At 48.6% G+C, this 19,921-nt stretch overlaps 1 protein-coding gene across 25 annotated transcripts in view; it reads right to left on the reverse strand.

Moving 5' to 3' along the window:
- The window catches only part of ZSCAN1 (zinc finger and SCAN domain containing 1), a 29,056-nt gene that overhangs the window by 1,127 nt on the left and 8,008 nt on the right, over positions 1–19,921 (reverse strand). Inside the window, exons 1-8 of one of the 25 annotated variants that reach the window (XM_082709640.1) lie at positions 17,707–18,171; positions 17,258–17,312; positions 16,840–16,933; positions 16,625–16,704; positions 14,675–15,146; positions 6,625–6,713; positions 461–572; positions 171–245 (exon numbers count right to left, since the gene is read on the reverse strand). In XM_082709640.1, coding sequence (XP_082565766.1) covers positions 171–245; positions 461–572; positions 6,625–6,713; positions 14,675–15,044 — 646 coding nt within the window. In that variant the 5' untranslated portion in view covers positions 15,045–15,146; positions 16,625–16,704; positions 16,840–16,933; positions 17,258–17,312; positions 17,707–18,171. The other 24 variants (XM_082709638.1, XM_082709639.1, XM_082709637.1 and 21 more) reach the window with 24 other exon arrangements.

The raw sequence follows: 19,921 nt of genomic DNA on the forward strand, positions 1-19,921 counted from the left end.
TTAGTGAAGGGGCAGGGGCTGGAGGCCACACCCTGGGCATCTTCCTGTTCCCCTCCTCCCAGGGACTGCAGAGACACTACTTGGTAGGGCCTTAGTGCCCTCAATCCTTTCCTAAGATAAAGGAATGGGGGGGGGGCAGATCCCTTGGCCCTGGGCCCCTTTGTCCTCACCTGGGTGGGCCGCTGAGGGGACCTCCTGCTGCAGCATCTTCGGTCTGTCTGTCTGCATGCTAGGAGGCTGAAGCCCTGGTCAGGGGGTGGAAACGATTGAGTGGCTGTTGCGGGAGGGAGGAGGGGGTGCACTACCAGTCAGTCCCCAGTCCTGGTGTGCACAGTTTCTGGGGGAAAGTATAGCGTTCGGCACCAAAACCCCCCAACACTGCCATCAGCAAAATCTAACCCTCACCGGATCTTAAATCCATTCCCAGCCCTCAGGATTGCCATAGAACCCAAACACTCACCAAGTGAGCCCAGGGTGCAGGATGCCTCGGCCCCCGCCCTGGCGTGGGGACTCCGCTGGGGCTGGGAAGGCTGCAGCCACTCACCCTCCTGGGGGAGCCCCAGCTCCGATGCCTGGAATGGCAAACACAGTCCTGCTCAGCAACTGCCCCACGCTGAGCCACCACAGCAGAGGGACAGCATTGCCTCCCTTCAAAAATCCAGGAATGTAAAACTAAAGCCACCACTCCTCCCCACCCCCCCAAAAAGGTGCCAAAAAAAAAAAAAAAGCCACCAAACCGATAAACAGTATTTAGTAAGAGTTTATTGTGCAAATAAGAATAAGCCTACGAACTGGGAGCTTTCCAAATCCAGGGCTGATGCCAAGCCTGAGGGCTTATACAGTGAAAATGAGAAGGTCGTTTAACTTTCTTGGGGGTGGTTATTAAAAAGGGGGTTTCCAGACAGCAGGGGCTAGCTCAGAGTGATTAGCTTACACTGCATTTAGGAAGAGGACTTAAGTTTCTTTACTGAGGTGGCCCAGCTTATGTTTTGCTTGTTTGGCAGAACACACCAAACGAAGTCTCACTTATGTGGTAAGTGGTTTTGACTGTTAAGGGGATGTTCAGGTCGGGTCTCCATATTGTGTTTAATTTTTGCACCCCAGAGGTACACTGGGAGAGGGCTGTTACTAGGACTGGAGATATAAATCGAGGGGCCCCCTGTGCAGAATGAAAACTCAAGGCCCCTTTGCAATGGTTAGTTCTAGGAGTCAATGTGACTGAGCTAACGGATGGCCCAATAGCTGGTAAAGTATCATTTTGGGGATTTGGAGCGGGGGCTGTCTCCAGGGAAGATTAGCTTTTGTACTGGCTGTGTGAGTAAACATCATCCTCACTGGTGTGGGTGGGCCTCACCTAATCTGTTGAGGGCCCAAGATGAGCACAAAGCCAGAAGGGTGCAGTTGTGCTCTTTGCTTGAGCTGGGATAGCCGCCTTCAGCCCTCACATTGGACCCCTCCTTGATTCTTGGGCTTTGGGCTCAGACTGAGACTCCTCTGGTCTAGACTTTTGGGCCTGAGATGGAGTTCCCCTGCCCTGGAGATGGCTTTCTGGGGTCTCCAGCTTACAGACAGCACATCAGGGACTCCTTGGCCTCCATGGTTGTGTGAGCTAGTTCCTTTTAATAGATCTCTCTTTATGTCTATATAAGTCCTACTGGCTTTGTTTCTGTGGAAAACCCAGACTTGTACACTCTCACTCGAAAACCACTGAGGATTTCACAGCAGCGACATGCCATTAAACGGAGTCCCAGGCCCTATGTCAGGTCAATATCACCTCAGGTCAGTATCACCTGTGGGATTCTGACCTGTGCCTCCCAGCTGCACTGTGCCTGAGAACAAGTCCCCCAGAGGGTGATGAGCAGCAGTGGGGCTCCACGTCTCACGTGTCACCAAAGCGTTCCTATCACCCACCCACCAACAGGCACACATCCCACGCAAAGTGGAGTCTCTCAGAGCTTGCCACTAAAGAGTGAGGATCTGAAATGTATGGCCTTGGTTTGCATCCCAGCTAGCCCTACTTGCTGGGTGGCCCTGGGCAAGGGGCCTTCCCTCTCTGGGCCTGAAAAGGCATATCTGCACAGCATGATTAGAGCCAGGCACCTGGCAAGGGCTTGGCAAATGGATGATATTTGAGAAAGTGTGCTGGGAAAACAAGAAGTGATGAGAATCAACCAGGAGGTCAAGCTCTTGTCAGAAAGGCCTGTCTTGGGTTGGTCTCTGCTTTCTGCAGCTCTCACTCACCAGGGATACAGGTGTGGGGATAAAGGGCCCCCCCCAAAGGCACAGGCTGGGACTGCTGGGCACTAGGGACTGATGGAGGGAGAGGTGGTGATGGGGTGTGGTGGGAGAGAATTAAGGTATGAGGTTCTTCACTTTCAAGCTGGGAATATGTGGATGGTGTGATTGGCTGAATTATTGATTTTCTTTTTCTTACTAAATACTAGTTTCCATTGTAAGACAAACATTGGTTGAATTCTACAATAGCCAACAGAGGGGCTGCTATCTGTAAGGAGGAAGGCAGGAGTCCCTCTCCCTCTTCCTGGTACCTGACCATTGTGGTCCGAGACCATGACCATGGATGGTAAGGGATTGAGAGAGAAGGCCTAGGACCTGTGTGTGTATGTGTTCGTGGGGTGGGGGCATGTTAGGGCATGTTAGTTCCCCTGACTTGGAGGCGTGGGCCACCATCCAGAGACATCTGAAAATAGCGACAAACACACTTGGGCCAGGCACAGAAACTAGGACATCTCTGAGCCTTCTCTATAGCTCCAAACACAAAAAATGTCCCCAGAGTCCTGCTGACCAGGGCTCTGATTATTCTGTGGACAGTGTGGGGCAATGAGTGGGATGTGGGGACCCACATCTGTCATCTAACCAGCAAAGAGAGAGAAAATAATAATGCTAAATATGACCGCCAGCCGGCCCTTTACTGCTGTTGAGGGATTGTTGCTAATGGTTTTCATTGAGGCAGTGGATCTGGGTTTATATCTAAAAAAAGAAGAGTCTGGATGCTTTGCCAGGGGCATGTGGGTGTGTGTGGGGGGATATAATAGATGAAGGAGGTCAAAAGGTACAAACCTCCGGTTGTAAAACAAGTCCTGGGCCTGTAATGTGCAGCATAGGGGCTACAGTAGATAATATTGTGTTGTATATGCAGAAGTTGCCAAGAGAGCAACTCATCACAAGAAAAAATATCTTTAACTTGTGGCAATGGATGTTAACTAGACTTATTGTAGTTGATCGTTTTACAATATATACGTATATTGAATCATTATGTTGTACACCTGATACTGACATAATATCAGTTCACATAATCAATTATATCTCAGTAAAAAATTAAAAATATTATAGGTACAGTTAGTGGGGGGAGAGTACTTAAAGCCCAGGCCCTACTTGTGAGCGTGCGTGTGATTACCGAGGGGAGAATCCAGAATGGATTCTCGCTATGCGTCAGGCCCTCATGGCCCATTTGGGGTTGACATCTCCATCACGTGCCAGAAACAGAGCGCAGGGCCAATGAAACTTTTTGGAGAAAGGGGTTTCTTTCAATAATGTTTAATGTCTTTTCTAATCACTCGGGAAGAACAGTGAATATAGTGACTAGTCCAGCCTAGAATATATTCTTTATACCATATGGTCATAAAATATAACTTTTACTATTTCGGGGAAGCTCATGCATATAATCTTGATATGATTCTTATCGGACAAAAATTCTTAGGGCCCACAAAAGTCCCATTACAACCCCGGGTCCATTACTCAATCACCCCACATTCTCCACTTTGGTGTATGTAGTGCGTAGTAGTTTCCTATGGCTGTTGTAACAAACCATGACAAGCTTAGTGACTGAAAACAACACAAATTTCTCTTACAGCTCTGAAGGCCAGAAGTTGGAAATCCATTTCCCCGAGCTAAAGTTTGTCTGCCAAGGTTCATTTCCTCGGAAGGCACCCAGCGACAGTCTGTTTCCTGGCCTAGTCACAGCTTCTAGACACACCCACGTTCCTTGCCTTGTGGCCCTAACTCCATCTTTTCTACCTCTGTGCTCGGGTCACTGTCCTGTCTCTGTCGTTAAAGCTCCCTCTACCTCCCTCGTATAAAGACACTTGTGATTATAGTTAGAATCCAGTCAGACTGGATCCAGGGCAATCTCCTTTTCTCATGCTCCTCCTTTAATCACACCCACAAAAAGTCCCTTTTGCCACCGAGGGTGACACTCCCAGGTTCTAGGGGATGAGGATGCGGACATTTGGTGGGGCAAAGAGGGTGGGTGGATGCCTAATTCAGCCTACCACATGGTGTGTGTTTGAAGTTGTCCACACTAAAGAGTTTTACAAAAAGATATTTCGTCCTGTCCACCTAAAAGAAGACAACTAAGAATAACTCCTCTTCCGCCCCAGCCATAGCAGGTAAGAGAGAAATTCACACAGGTGAATTCAAGGACGGGGATGGTCTGCAGCTGACGGCTACAAAGGTACGCAGATGTTTCTTTGGTGGGCTGAGCTCTTCCACAGAGCAGTGGGTGCATTACTAGTCTTTTGTCCCATGTTTTTGTTTAGATGTCTTTTTTCTGTTGTTAGTAATTAACTAAAGAATGAAAATGGTCTCCAGGCAGAACATAGTAGCCAGAGAAGAAAAAAGATACAGACTAGCGGATCCTTCAAAAAAAGAGCCATGCAAATCAGAAAACCTCAAAATAATACTAGACCCCTGCATCATAAGAGGGGGTGGTCTCTGGGAACACAGAAGGGACTGAACTTTGACTTGATGGGAAATACCATCGTTTTTTAGTGGTTTCTTAATTGAACTTAATTTTTCTTAATTTTACTTAATTATATAAACTTGACTGTGGGTGTGTAATGCACGTACAGGTCTGTTAATTTTAAGATGTATATAGATTCATGAAATTACCACCACAGTCAGGACCAGAATGGTTCTACCACCCAGAGCAAACTCCCTCATGCTATCCCTGTATAGTCTCATTTTCCCTCCACCCGGAATTCTTGCCTGGCAACCACTAATCTGTTCTCTGTGGCTATCATTTTGTCTTTTCAAGAATGTCCTATAAATGGGATTTCCTATGATGTACCTTTTGAGATTAACTGTTGTGACAGCAGAGTGCCCCTCAGATCCATCTAAGTTGTGTGTGAATCAAGAGTTTCTTCCATGATTTTGCTGGGCAGTATTCCCTGGTGTGTGGGATAAATGATTGTTCATTCAATCGCACACACACGAGGGGGTTTCCAGTTTGGGGCTATTACAAACAAAGCTGGTGTGAATGTTTGTGTGTAGGTTTTGGGGGGAACGCAAGGTTTTGTTTCATCTGGGTAAACACCCAGCCCCAGGAGGGGGATTGCTGGGTCATATGTCATGTACTTCATTTTGTAAGAATCAACCAAACTGTTTTCCAGGTTGGTTTTGCCACTTTGCATTCCTACCAGCAATGAAACAGTCCGTTTTTGCACTCCCTTGCCAGCACTTGCTGTTGTCCCTCTTTCTACTTTTAGCATTTCCAGTAGGTGTGTAATGATATCTCATCATGGTTTTAATTTGCATTTCCCTGATGCTCTTTCCATGTGCTCCTTGTAACATTCCCATTTTTAAAAGGGAAGCAGATGACTCCTGTCCTTTTTCTCTCTGAGCATGGACATAGAAAACAAAAGGAAGCCAAAGATGCTTCGAGGTTGCTTGTGAATGGTGTCAGCTTGAGGGGGTGCTTGGAGGGGAAGGTGGTAGTATTGGTCATGACTGAGGGAGGCCACATGGATATCTCAAGGACACCTGGACTGACAGCCAGGTGCAGGGGATGAAGGTCCTGACAGGGCCTTAGCACTGATGGTTAATATTTGACAGAGCAGCAGATTAGTGGGAGCCAGAGGAGCTTGTGGTCTGAAGAAGGGTGAGGTCACAGAGGTGACGGGAGGTGAGAGCAAGGTGCTGTGAATCTGATGCCAGAGGGAAGGGAATGTGGTTTGGTTTTTGTTTCCTTTGTGTTTTACCTGTTAACACATCTGCATGGTCTGTTTTAATCACTCCAGTCCCTGCTGGGGGCCTGTCCCCATCACTCTGTGAGCTCCAGCCACACCAAGTTTCCCTTGGTCCCTGTCATGCACCATGGTCCCCTCTCACTTGGGGCCTTTGCAAGAATAGATCTTGCTGTCAGAGTTGCCCTCGTATAGAGTCTTTCCCAGCCCCTCCAAGAATCCACAGCCTTCCCGGGTATGAGACTACTACAGATACTAACACTATGGATGGCATCTGGGCCAGGGCACCCAAGCTCCCATGTGGCAGCACTTGGGGTGGCAGTCCCAGAAATCTTTCTGTTTGCCCAGCATGTGGCTGTGGATTATACACGAGGACAGGGACCCCGGCAGCTGGCTGGTGCCTAGTAAAGGACTGGGTACAGGGGGTGAAGACAGTCTTCAGGAGAGCACGACCGCGGGAACTGCACAGAACTGCAGCAAGCTTTGGGATTTGTGGGGCTGGTGAGAATGTGGGGTTCAGCCTTCCGGGAGTGTCAGGACAGCCTCACACAGAGCTTGGATGGGATGTCCTTCAACCTGTCACAGCACTGTGCACATGGTGCCCCAGGAATGTAGGAGCGTGGAGCCAGGGCCCTGGGCTCACCTGGGATGGGTCTTTCCAGGACTTCGGGCTCATCCCATCTTCCTCCTCCCTGTTGCTCTTGTCCTGGTGTTCGGTGAGAGATACCAGAACTGGACGAGAGAAAAGGATGGTGAGAGACCGGTGTGACCCAAAGCCCCTAAATCCCCAGATTTCCTGCTCAGGGAGGGCATCCAATCCCAGGAGCATCTCTGAAGACCCCCCCCCCAAGTGAGGGCAAGGCAGGAGCAATAGTATGCCTTTATTCTTCCAACGAGCTTCTAAATGCAGCCCTACCCCCTGCTCCAGACCTTTCCATGGCTGCCATTCATGAGACCATGGTGACAGGAGAGGCAGCTGAGGACAGGTCTTCTCACCCAACGCTCCATGCCCATGTGTGCCCCTGAGAGGCCCTTGAGGACATTGCCTGCAGCTCTGACTAACATGGAAAGCCTGGATCCCTCACCTGGAACCCTCCTCAGGTGGAATGCAGTTAGGTAGCAAAGACAGTTGAAGCAGGGCCCCATGGGTATGCCGCAGAACACACGTTGTAGGAAGACAAAAGCCGGGGTGGGATCACAGTGACAGAAGGACACCATTTATAGGGTTAGGACAAGGGAAACAGAGCCATATACTGTTGGATACAAATAAGAGGAAAAAGTACAAACATGCACATGCAATGAGGAACTCAAGGCCTTGGCCCCCTTGGGCCCACCAGGGTGCGCGGGCAAAGAGGAATGTGGAGCAGACCTGCACTGTGGACCCAGTGAGCCCCACAGTGCGTGTCATTTCTTTAAACAACAACTTAACCTGCCTTTCAGGTTAGGCTCTGAGATGGCTTCGCGACAGTTACATGGGTGTCCATTATAATACTTCTCATACAGTTCTGCAGGCTGAAAATGTGTCATATAAAAAGCAAACAGTTGCTTTGGAAGGCAATTTGGCGGTTCCTCAAAAATGATACATAGGGTTACCAAATGCCCCTAAAATTCTCCTCCTTGGGTGTGTTCCCAGAAGAAATGAAAACATGTCCACACAAATATTGTGAGTTTTCATAGCAGCATTGTTCATCATAGGCAGAAAGTGGAAACGGCCCAAATGTCCATCGAATGACAAAGGAAGAAACAAACTGTGTATGTCCGAACAATGGAATATTACTGAACCTTAAAAAGAAGGAAATACTGATACATTTCACAGCATGGATGAACCCTAAGTGAAAGAAGCCAGACACAAAAGGTCATATATTATACGATTTCATTTATATGAAATGTGCAGAACAGGCAAATCCATAAAGACAAAAAGTAGATTAGTGATTGCCAGGGGCTGGAGGAATAGGAGAATGGGGAGTGACTGCTAATGGTGGGAGGTTTCCTTTTGGGGTGAATGAAATGTTCTGGAATTAGATGGTGCTGATGGTTGCACAACTCTGTGAATATACTAAAAATCACTGAGTTGTATATATTTTTTTTTTTTTTTTTTTTTTTATTTGACAGAGAGAAATCACAAGTAGGTAGAGAGGCAGGCAGAGAGAGAGAGAGGAGGAAGCAGGCTCCCTGCCGAGCAGAGAGCCCGATGTGGGACTCGATCCCAGGACCCTGAGATCATGACCTGAGCCGAAGGCAGCGGCTTAACCACTGAGCCACCCAGGCGCCCCACTGAGTTGTATATTTTTAAGCAGGTGAATTAAAGAGTATGGGAATTGTATTTCAATAACTATTTTTTTTAATTTTTTATTTTTTATAAACATGTATTTTTATCCCCAGGGTCAATAACTATTTTTAAAAATCAAACAGGAAGGTAATGTTGCCAAAAATGGCAGAATAGAGAGCTCCTGAAATCAGTCCCTCCACTGAGGCAACAATTAAGCCAGCAAAAACTTTCAGAGTTAACTTTTTGGGAACTTGACTCTGGTTAAAGAAAAACAGAAACAAAAACAAGAACAAACAAACAAACAAAACCAACCAAGGATAAGGGAATGCTTAATGAAGAAAAAAGCTATCAAATTTCAACTAGGAGGTGTGGTGGCATTTTTTACTTACCTGCCTACCAACCCCATTCTGCAGCTAGGAGGGGCTGTGCGGACAGCAGTCTGTGTTATTGGTGTGGCTTGCTGAAGCTACAGGGAACAGGACAGATCTTGTTCCCAAAGAATTGCATTTGTATGTTCGTCTGGTGACCTGTCTGGGGACTCCCTGAAGGATTAGTTCAGGGATTTTGCCTTTATGCCCTCTCAGAACCCTCAGTGGCCTCCTGAGAAGCATATGTCAAAAGCATTAAAGGCATATACTAGCCACAGCCACCTGTAGCAGGGGTAAAAGATGGAACCAGCAGCAGAGAGACCAAAAAGCCTGGGAAGGAAGAGGCTGGAGAAGGAGGTACATGTGGGAATAAGGGCTTTACCAGCAGGCCATGCATATGATCAGTACTAAACACATGGTAGGAAACGAGAAGATCCCAGGCTTTCAACTCTGGTTGACCGTTAGGCCCCATGTAACCAGGAAGACTCAGGACAGTTGTAAATCAAGAGGCTAAGCATTGAAGGAGTACCTCAACTCAGAGCCAACCTAAAAAAATGAGGCAGTTTTGTTTTGTTGGCTCCAGGCATTTAAGGAAATTTCTGTCATGTCTCTGGCCCAACACTAAATTAGTGAAACAGAAACTTTAGTGAGCACACACAACAAAGAATGTAGTATTTACAAAAACAGTTTAGAAAAGTTTCAGAAATAGGGCACCTGGGTGGTGTAGTCAGTTAAGCTTCTGCCTTTGTCTTGGGTCATGATGCTAGGGTCCTGGGATCGAGCCCTGCATCAGGCTCCCTACTCAGCGGAGAGCCTGCTTCTCCCTCTTCCCCTGCTCATGTGCTGGCTCTCTCTCAAATAAGTAAAATCTTAAAAGAAAGAAAAGTTTCCAAAATAAACAACTACAGCCCACAGTAAGCAGCATAAACAAGCCCTGTGGAGGGAAGAGAATTTGATCTCCAGAGTTATCACATTATATTATCAAATACTAAAAGTGCCTGATTCCCAACAACAAATTAAGGGGTATGCAAAGACCTAAGAAAGTATCTCTCATTCACAGGAATAAAAAGAAATTAACAGAAACTGTCCCTGAAGAAGCCAGACATTGGATTTACTAGACAAAGATTTTAAGTCAACTGTCTTAAATACCCTTAAAGAGCTAAAAGAAGGGATGCCTGGGTGGCTCAGTTGGTTAAGCTGCTGCCTTCAGCTCAGGTCGTGATCCCAGCATCCTGGGATAGAGTCCCACATCGGGCTCCTTGCTCAGCAGAGAGCCTGCTTTTCTCTCTGTCTCTGCCTGCCACTCTGTCTGCCCGTGCTCGCTCTCGCGCTCTCTCTCTCTCTCTGACAAATAAATAAAATCTTTTAAAAATTTTAAAAAAAGAGCTAAAAGAAGCATGAGGAAAGAGCTATCAAAAATCAGGAGAATGGGGCACCTGGGTGACTTGGTGGGTTAAGTCTTTGCCTTTGGCTCAGGTCATGGTCTCGGGGGCCTGGGATTGAGCCCTGCATCGGGCTCTCTGCTCAGCGGGGAGCCTGTTTTCCCCTCTCTCTCTCTGTCTGCCTCTCTGTCTACTTGTGATCTCTGTCAAATAAATAAATAAAATATTTTAAAAAATCAGGAGAATGATATTCTCAACAAATAAAGGATATCAATAAGGAGAAATTATATAAAGGAACCAAATGGAAATTATATAAAGGAGCCAAATAGAAATTTTCTGGAGCAGAGTACAGTAACTACAATGAGAAATTTGTTGGGGGACTTCAGATTTAAGCTGGCAGAGAAAAGGATCAGTAAACTTGAAGGTAGGTCAATTAAAATTATACACTTTGAGGAGAAGAAGAAAATGAACAGGGCCTAAGGGTCTTGTGGGACACCATAAAACACACCAACAGACACCTAACAGCAATCCCAGAAGGAGAAGACAGAGAAACAAAATGTTTGAAAAAAACAATGGCTGGAAATTTCCTAAAATAGATGAAATACTTGAATCTGCACAAAGAAGCTGAACAGATTCCAAATAGGATGAAGTCAAAGAGGCCCACATGGAGACACACTGTAGTCAAACTGTTACGTGGCTCAATACATCAGGGTCAAATGATGAGATATGCCATATTGATAGACCACGTGATCATCTCAGGGACACAGAAAAAGCATTTGATGTAACCCGATGCCCTCTAATGATAAAGACATCAAAATTATGAGGGACTGAAAGCTTCCCCCTGAGTCAAGAACAAGGCAAAGATGTTTGCTTTTACCGCTTCTATTCAACATTCTACTGGAAGTTCTAGCCAGAATGGTTAGGCAAGAAAAAGAGGGAGAAGAAGTCATCTAAATTGGACAGGAAGGGGTACCTGGCTGTCTCCGTGAGTAGAACATATGACTCTTGATCTCAGGGTTGTGACTTCAAGCCCCACATTGGGGGTAGAGATTACTTAAAAATAAAATCTCTTAGGGTGCCTGGATGGCTCAGTCATTAAGTGTTGCCTTCAGCTCAAGATATGATCCCAGGATCTGGGATCAAGCCCCACATCAGGCTCCCTGCTCAGTGGGAAGCCTGCTTCTCCATTTCCCACTCCCCCTGCTTGTGTTCCCTCTCCTGCTGTCTCTCTGTTAAATAAATAAATAAATATAAAAAAATTAAAAAATAAAATTAAATCTCAAAAAATAAATACATTGGAGAGGAAGAAGAAAAACTCTATTCACAGATGGCATGAGCTAATAAGTGAATTCGGCAAAGTTACATGATACAATATCAACACATAAAAATTAGTTGTTTCTATAAAATATTAATGAACAACCCAAAAAGGAAACTCAGAAGATTTCATTTGCAACAAAAAGAATTAATTCTACTTATAGAATCAAAAAGAATAAAATACTTAGGCATAAATTTAGCCTGGGAGATACAAGGCTTCTACACTGAAAATGAAAACTCCTACTGGAAGGAATTAAAGAAAATCTAAATAAGATTATTATCAATTATTATTATTAATAAACACATTCTGCATTCACAGATTGGGATACTTAATATTGCTAAGATGGCAACACTACTTACTGATCTATAGGTCCGATGCAGTCCCTTTCAAAACCCCAACAGTCTGTTTTCCTTCTTTTTGCAGAAATGGAAAATCTGGTTCTAAAATTTATCTGAAATTCCAAGGGACCCAGAATAGCCAAAAGAGTCCTAAAATAGGACAGAGTTGGAAGACACATACCTCCTGATTTCAGAACTCACTATAGAGCTACAGTGCTGGCATAAATGCAGACATACAGAACCGAAAGGAATTGAGAGCCCAGAACTAAGCCCACATATCTACAGCCAGTTGGTTTTTCACAAATGTACCAGAACCCTTCGGTAGGGGAAGAAGAGTCTTCAACAGTGGTGCTGGGACAACCAGTAATCTACATGCAGAAGAACAAAGTTGGACCCTTACTTTGCACGGTATACCCAGCAGCGTCTGATACTTGCCAAATGCCCATCCTTGGTTTTTCCTGCTACTTTTGTCCACCCATGCCTCCCCTGCTCCCGTCTTGGCTGGGCACCCACTAGGTGTCTCGTACTGTTTACTGTCCAGGACCCACCTGAAGGTGGATGCAGAGCTCTTACTGTCACGAAGCTCACATAAACTAGGACAGAGAACAGACACGCAGGGAAAGGATAAACCCTATAAACGTTGCAGAGAGGTGAGGACCCTGGAGAAATGAGCGGGGTCCTTTGTGGTAGCCTCACAGAGGGATGGGTGTCTAAGCCAGGCCTAGATGATAAGCTGGCTAGCCTTGGATCCAGTGAGGTTCAAGGCTTCAGGACTCTGGGGGGTGGGGTTGGGGGGGGAGGTGAGGCCGAGGCCCTGGAGGCAAATGATCGAGACACGAGGCACGCAGTCAGGATAGGCATCTGGGGTCAGCCCCCCTGCAGGGCTGGCATGGGAGGACCACTCCCTTTGCTGCTGTGGACAGAGGATAGGATGGTAGGTGTTGGGAGAGCAGGGATCTGGGCCTGACATTGAACTTTTGATTGCTGAGGCATCCATTTCAATGACCTCTATCTGGAATAAACATATTTGCAGCTGTGTGACACAGCTTCTAGCAAAAACAAAACAAAACAAAACAAAAACAAAAAACAAACATAATGAATTGGGCTGTCCCCACTCATAGAGGTCCCTTTTTCAGAAGGCTCTCAGTTGGGGTGACCCACTTCACCCTACTCACATCCTAATTCCCATTCTTCTGCTTTAAATTAGCCAATAAAAACCATATCTCTGAGCTCCTAGACAGCCTCCCCCCATAAAGGCTAAGCCCCTGGTACGCACGCTATCTCCCAGGGCTCTCCCTCTTGGGCCCCAGAGCATCAAGATCTATAAATAGGCTGCAGTGGGCATGACACTCCTCCACATCCAGGTTCACCAGGCGGGCGGGAGGATATGCCATGGACAAGATGGGGAGAGGTTTGTTCTGTTCAGTTATTTTCCAGACACCCACCATCAGAGACTTCAAGTGGAAATACTGGGTCTGTCTTCATCCTGCGCTTCCACCACGGTGACTGGAGAGGGCCAGCCGCAGCAAAGAGGAGAGCTGGGCTCCTGCTGGATCCCATCTGGGCTTCAGCGCCCCACACACAGCCCTGTCCCAGCGAGCTCCCAGGCTCCCTTCCCCTCAGTGCACATCTCGTCCTACCCTTTCCCGTTCCTCACCTGCTGGGAGCTTCCTTTCCCAAGGAATGAAGCCCAGTGTTGAGGCAGCAGCACACAGATATCCCTCAGGCCCGGCCACCTGCTACTCCATCTACCTCCCTGTCCGTAGGACCCCTCCCTTGCTGAAAATGATAGGGAACCTGAAGATGGTGACAGCAAAGCATTAACACCAGCCTGGGCCTTCCAGGCTTGAGGCCCTGGGGGTTGCATGGGTCCACCAAGGACCAGACACAAAAGCTTTCTGGCTCCTTCGTTCCTGGAACAGTGAGTTCCAAGGGCCACTTTATCTGCCTTGCCCATCTTCATTATTTCACAGGAACCTGGAAACGAGACTCCATGACACCATTCAGTGTCTTCCAACCCGGATTATGCTCCGGCCTCTGCAAAATGCGACATGCGAAACTTTCCTGAACGAGTCAGCTGGCTCCCTGTGGGCAGTGTGGAGACCTGGGAACCCTGTTTTCTGTAGATTTCAAGGCTTTTCTGAACCTTAGGCCTGAAGACATCCTCATCACAGCCCCCATGCTAGGCCCTGAGGGTTGACTTCCTCCAGATGTGATGCGGTCTACACTTCTGTTGACATTACTGGGAAAGAGGGAGCCTCAGTCCATGGGACTGGGGCCTGGGAGGATGGCAATTCTCCACAGGGTCACAGGGGCAAGAAAGCATGTGGACAAAGCCCCTGCAGCAGGCAGGGGGCCAGGGAGAGAGGAGGTGTCAATTCACCTGCAGGCCTTCCAGCTACTTGAGACCCCTCTGCTGTGCTCTCTCCTACATCCGTTCTGTGACAACTGTGGACCGAGGCGGCAGTCTCCACAACTAGCCCGTGGGCCTCCAGGACAGGTCTGTGTCCCATGGACTGGATGCAGGGGAGGACTGGACAGGACCTGGTGGGGGGGCATGGTCCACAGCACCTCATGTGGGCCAAGACCTGGGGTCCTTCTGAGGGAGAGGCAGACAAGTGCAAAGCCACAGGCCAGATGGACACATGGTAAGATGGAGAAATCCTCGACTACTGACTGAGTGAGAAAAGTGAGGCGGACAGAGGCGTGCAGCACAATGACATTTATGTAAAACAAAGGAAAACACAGGTGTGTGATATGACCATGTGCACAGGTAGGACATGTACAGGCAGGGGCTTGCTCGGATGGCCTGGGGTGCTGCTGGTGGGGAGAGGGAACAGGACAGGAGCAGGTGGGGGGTGGGTGGGAGTAGTGCTGGGTAGACGAGGCACTCTGAGTCCCAAAGGAAAAAGTAGCGTGATCCTTGGGCACTGACCCACGGAGATATTGGCCAGAACCCAAACCCGACACCTGCTCCCCCCGGCAACCACTTGCTCTTCGGGGTGAGGCCCGACCCCTCACCTTCCTGCTGCGACATCTCTATGAGGTCCTCCACCAGGGTAGCGGCCTCCTTGCAGGTGCGGGGGCCCTGCGACTGCACCCAGGTCCTCATCTTGCTGGGCAGCGCTCCCAGGAACTGCTCCAGCACCAGCAGCTCCATGATCTGCTCCTTCGAGTGTGCCTCGGGCCGCAGCCACTGGCGCAACAGCATCCAGAGATGGCCCAGTGCATGGTGTGGCCCGCCTGCCACACGGTACTGGAACTGTCGGAAACGCAGGCGGCAGGCCTCAGTATCCCCAGGGATGGGTGGTTCAGGAGCCCCATCCTGCTGCCCCGGGGCCGGGATCTGGGTATTCTTGGGGGAGGCGAGGGCTTTGGGCAACGGAAGCATCTCTCTAGCCTCAGAGGGCAAGCAGGCTGGATCCCAGGACTGTCCCAGCAGCTCCAGATAAACCCAGGTGGTAGCAGGTGGATGCAGTCAGCAGTCAGAGGCCTGCAGAGAGGGGCAGGCGCAAAGTGGCCACATCAGATGGTGACCACCACCTTGGTCAGCACTCCCCTCACTCCCCATCTCCTTGCCAGACCTCTAGTGAGCCCTCCCCATCTCATTCTGACCTAATCTCCTTCCACATGACACTCATGGGTTACACTGGGTTGAAGACAAGGCACTGGTCACCCCAGGATCTTTGTATGCACTGTTCCTACCCACACTCCTCTCTGATGTTGATCCCAGCCCAGCTGTCACCACAGCAGCATGTTACCATGCTCTGGCACAGGCCGTCATCCTCATCTCCTGGTCTTTAGTGTGCTGTCTTCATGACTCTTACCTCGTCATGAACATATCCCATTTCCTTACTTAGCATACATCTGCCTCCTTCACTCATTTCGTCATTCACACGGTTTGCTGAGCTTCGAGGGGAACCGGATTCCTGCTCTGGTGGAGTAGCTGGAACTGCCCAGCACAACTCCCTGTGGGGTTGGAAATGCTCTCCTCCTGTGCCATCCAGCCTGGTAGCTGCCAGCTAATATGTGGCTCCTAAGCACTAGAAATAAGGAACTGGACTTCCAATTCTCTTTAAATGGAAACAGCCAAATATGCTACATAATAGCACAACAGAAGCTTCCTGCCCTGCCTATGCTGTCTTTCTCACTAACTTAATGCTGAGAAGGCAGCGGTGAGGACAAGGGGGGAAAGAGACTAAAAACAGAGGGAAAGTGGGAAGGGCAGTGAAAAAATATCATTTTGTGCATTTTCCAAGCTTCCTATAGTGAACATCCAACTGAAGAGAACGTTAAAGTTTTAAAAATAAAAATGAAATTTTTTTCTTTCTTTTTTTTAAACACTTGTACTCTGTGCTGATCCAATAGTGAAAGTACAAACTGGCACGACCTTTCTGGAAAGCACCATGGCAGCTTGTATATCAAGACCATTCTGGAAGTTCGCGTGCTGTGGAATTTATCTGAAATTGGGACAAAGATTTAGGCACCAAGAATCACAACAGAAGTGCCCAACAGTCAAGCCTGGCGAGATCAACTACCCTCCCATCACATGGTGGAGAACTTATGACTGCAAAATGCACGATAACATAACATGCTCAAGGCGGGCAGACGTGACAGATGGTATGAGGTACAGGGTAAAGTGGGATGCAAATGACATATGAGGGTCCCAAAAAGGGACGCCGGGAGAGCCCCAAAGGCGGCCAGCCAAATGCTACGTTCTTAATACTTCTCTTAATCTCCCCCAAATGGTATTTTGATCATGTTTACCTTCATCATGAAGAAAAAAAAAAAAGGAACAAAAACATTTAGGAAGGATTTTTAATGACATGGGAAATGCTTATGACAAGTGAAAGTGGAGGAGTAGTCCACGTGATTTTTTCCTTCTTGATCCTCTGGAGAACTTTCATGTGCACGTGTGTGGGTTTTATAATCAGGAAGGAGAGATGTACACACGCAGGGAGGGCGACTCACGAGGGCCGTGCCCTGCCAGCGATCTTCCCGCCGCTTCTTCCACCGGCAGCCCAACTGGGCGTTTACAAGCTCCGTCACCCCTGCTGAGACCACAGGCAAAAACACGCTTATGCAGTAGTTTCATATGTGTATTTTTGAAAGGAAAAAAAGGGGGGCCCCGCTTCGCAGCCTCACAGGTTCAAGCAGTCCTTCTGCTCTGGGATATCAGACCTTACCCTTCTCTCTGGCGATCCGGGAAGTGCGCCCCAGGCAGATTCCAGGGTGGAGAATCGCAGCTCCTCAGTACCCTCCAGGGTCCCGGGATGAAGTCTATGTGGGGAGAAGCTGAGTTGATGGAGGCTCTAGAGGGGGTCAAGTGGGGCTCCTAGTGGAAAGCACATGAGGCCTATGGGCGGGTGTCTGGGGCTGATGTTGGAGGGGGGATGATGTCCTCATGTGGGACCATAGTGGGGAACCCAGGCTGAGGAGGGGGCCTGAAAGATGTAGGGGTCTTAGGCTGATGAGGATGGGCTTGAGGTCTACATGGCGTCTTGGGGTCCTGGAGATCCGCTCTGGGGGTGACGAGGATTGATGCTAGGGGGTCTCTGAGTGTCACCTGCAGGGCTCAAAGCCACGTGGACAGGCCGGGCTTACCTGCTACGGGCACCGAGATCTGACTCGGACACTGTGTCAGGTTCTGGGCTGCTGGCTGGTGGGGGGAGGGGGAGCTTGGGCTGGGCCGAGAGGGGTCTGGAGTGGACAAACGAGGGTGGAGGGACTGTCTGTCCCAGCTGATGGGGAAGGGAAATGCCGCCGGGGCTGGGCGGAACGGCGCGCCGCGGCCCCCTGCCCACCTCCACCTCGGCCCCCCCGCCTGGCGTGCGATGCTCGCCCGTCTCCCTCATCCCCAGGGACCTCGCGGCCCCGCGACGGCTTCCCTGACCCGGCTCGGCCCCGCCGCCGGCCTCGGGCTACGTGCGCCTCCCGCCCGAGGCCGGATTCGTCTCCACCCGCGCTTCCTCTAACGCGATCCCAGCCAGCGCCCGCCGACTCCAGCGCCCTCGGCCCGCCCCGCGGCCGGCCAGCTTGGCGGGCGCACTGACGGACGAGGGACAGGCGGCGGGGCGGCCGGACGGGCCGCGGCGGACTCACCGCGCGCGGGCTCCGCTCCGGCCAGGGCCGCTCCGTCATGGCGGCGCTTCGGCTTGAGAGCCAGCCCAGCTGCCTACTCGCGGACTACAACTCCCAGAACCACGCGCGCCGCGGGCGGCCGCCATTGGCCCGGAGAGGCACACAGAGTCGTCCCCGAGCATCGCGTGCCGCGGGACTCCCTGGCAGAGGACAGGGTGGTAACGCGCGAGGCTGCGCTGGCCAATCGGAAGCCGCTCGGAGTTCTTCACCCCACGCAGCGCCCCAGAGTTACCCTGGACGGGTTCGGTCGCCATGGCAACGGGGCAAGCCGCGATGCGGTGAGGTTGCCGGGGAGAGGGTTGGGTAGGAGGATGGGCGGGGCTGCGTGAGGGCCGCGGTCAGGCTCTCTCTTTGCGGTGTCCAAGCCCGCCCGCAAGCCAGAAATGCCAATTAAACAACGTGGCGTTTCGTTTGTTCGCTTCACTGTAGGAGCGTCTCATATTGAGCCTGCTAACATATTTTTATTTTTTAAATTTATTTATTTTTAAAGATTTTGTTATTTATTTGACAGAGATCACAAGTAGGCAAAGGCAGGCAGAGACAGAGGAGGAGGAAGCAGGCTTCCTGCTGAGCAGAGAGCCCCTATGCGGGGCTAGATCCCAGGGTCCTGGGATCATGACCTGAGCGGAAGGCCGAGGCTTTAACCCACTGAGCCACTCAGGCACCCCACCATAACATATTTTTAAAATACACGTCTGTTTTAGTAGAGTATGTGCCAGAATAGGATTGCTAGATTTCGCTAATAAATAATACAAGAGGCACAGTTATACTTAAATGTCAGATAACAACGTTATTTTTTAGTATTACTGTTTCACATTTAGTGTATTTTTTAAAACCTAGAAAATACATATATAGTACTATATGTAATTTTCAGTGTAGCCATGTCCCACAGTAGGGTTACCAGATTTAATAAATAAAAATGCAGGATACCCCCCCCCCCTGAATTTAAATTCCAGGTAAACAATAAATACTTTTTTAGTATGAGTGTGTCCCATATTATATTTTAAAATATTTTTACAATAAATACATTGAGTATAAGTATTTTTTTATATTTTTTGATATCTATCTATGTATCTATCTCTTGGAATAGGGTTGCCGAATTTAGCAAATAAAAATACAGGACAAATCCTAGCTAAATTTGAATTTCAGATGAGTGATTTTTTTTATTATAAATTTGTCCCAATAGTAATATTTGGGATATACTTATACTAAATAATAATAGTAAGGGCGCCTGGGTGGTTCAGTCATTGAGCATTTGCCTTCGGCTCAGGTCATGATCCCAGGGTCCTGGAATGGAACCCTATATCTTGCTCCCTGCTCAGCAGGAAACCTGCTTCTCCCTCTGCCACTCCCCCTGCTTGTGTTCCCTCTCTCCGTGTCTCTCTGTGTCAAATAAATAAATAAAATCTTTAATAAATAAATAATAATAGCTAATACTACGGTAATTAATAAGAATATATCTTATTATTTGTTCTAGTATTATATTTGGGACTTAAAAAAAAAAAGATAGATTTATTTATTTATTTATTTGACACACAGAGATCTCAAGTAGGCAGAGGGACAGGCAGAGATAGAGAAGGGGAAGCAGGCTCCCCGCTGAGCAGACAGCCCAATGCGGGGGTTCGTTCCCAATACCCTGAGATCATGACCTGAGCCAAAGGCAGAGGCTTTAACCCATTGAGCCACCCAGGTGCCCCTATTTGGTACATATTTAAACCAAGTTCTAATACCAAATACTCTTCTAAATACTAATACTATATTTTACTTAAATACATTAAATATAGTATGTTTGGAACGTACTTATACTAAAGAATTATTTATTGTTTAAATTCAGACTCGGGGGAAGGTAATGATTCAAAGGGGTTTCACAGCTCTGGGACTGGGCTCAGGGTGGCAGTAGCTGCCCAGTGCTGAGATGTGGTAGCAGGAGGATGCGAGTGGGGCTGGGGAACCCAACAAAGGAGATGGGAGCCCCACCTCTGCCTTAGACTGAATGCCATTTAGGACTGAATGCCATTTATCCGCTGGACAGCAGTGCCTGCTTGGTGCTGTTCGGGGGTGAGGGGTGAGCACATCAGTGAGCAGGACTGATGTGGCTTTGGCCTTGAAGGGCCTGCAGTTTACACC

This window comes from Mustela nivalis (assembly GCF_964662115.1).
Source record: "Mustela nivalis genome assembly, chromosome: 18".
NCBI classification, from domain to species: domain Eukaryota; kingdom Metazoa; phylum Chordata; class Mammalia; order Carnivora; family Mustelidae; genus Mustela; species Mustela nivalis.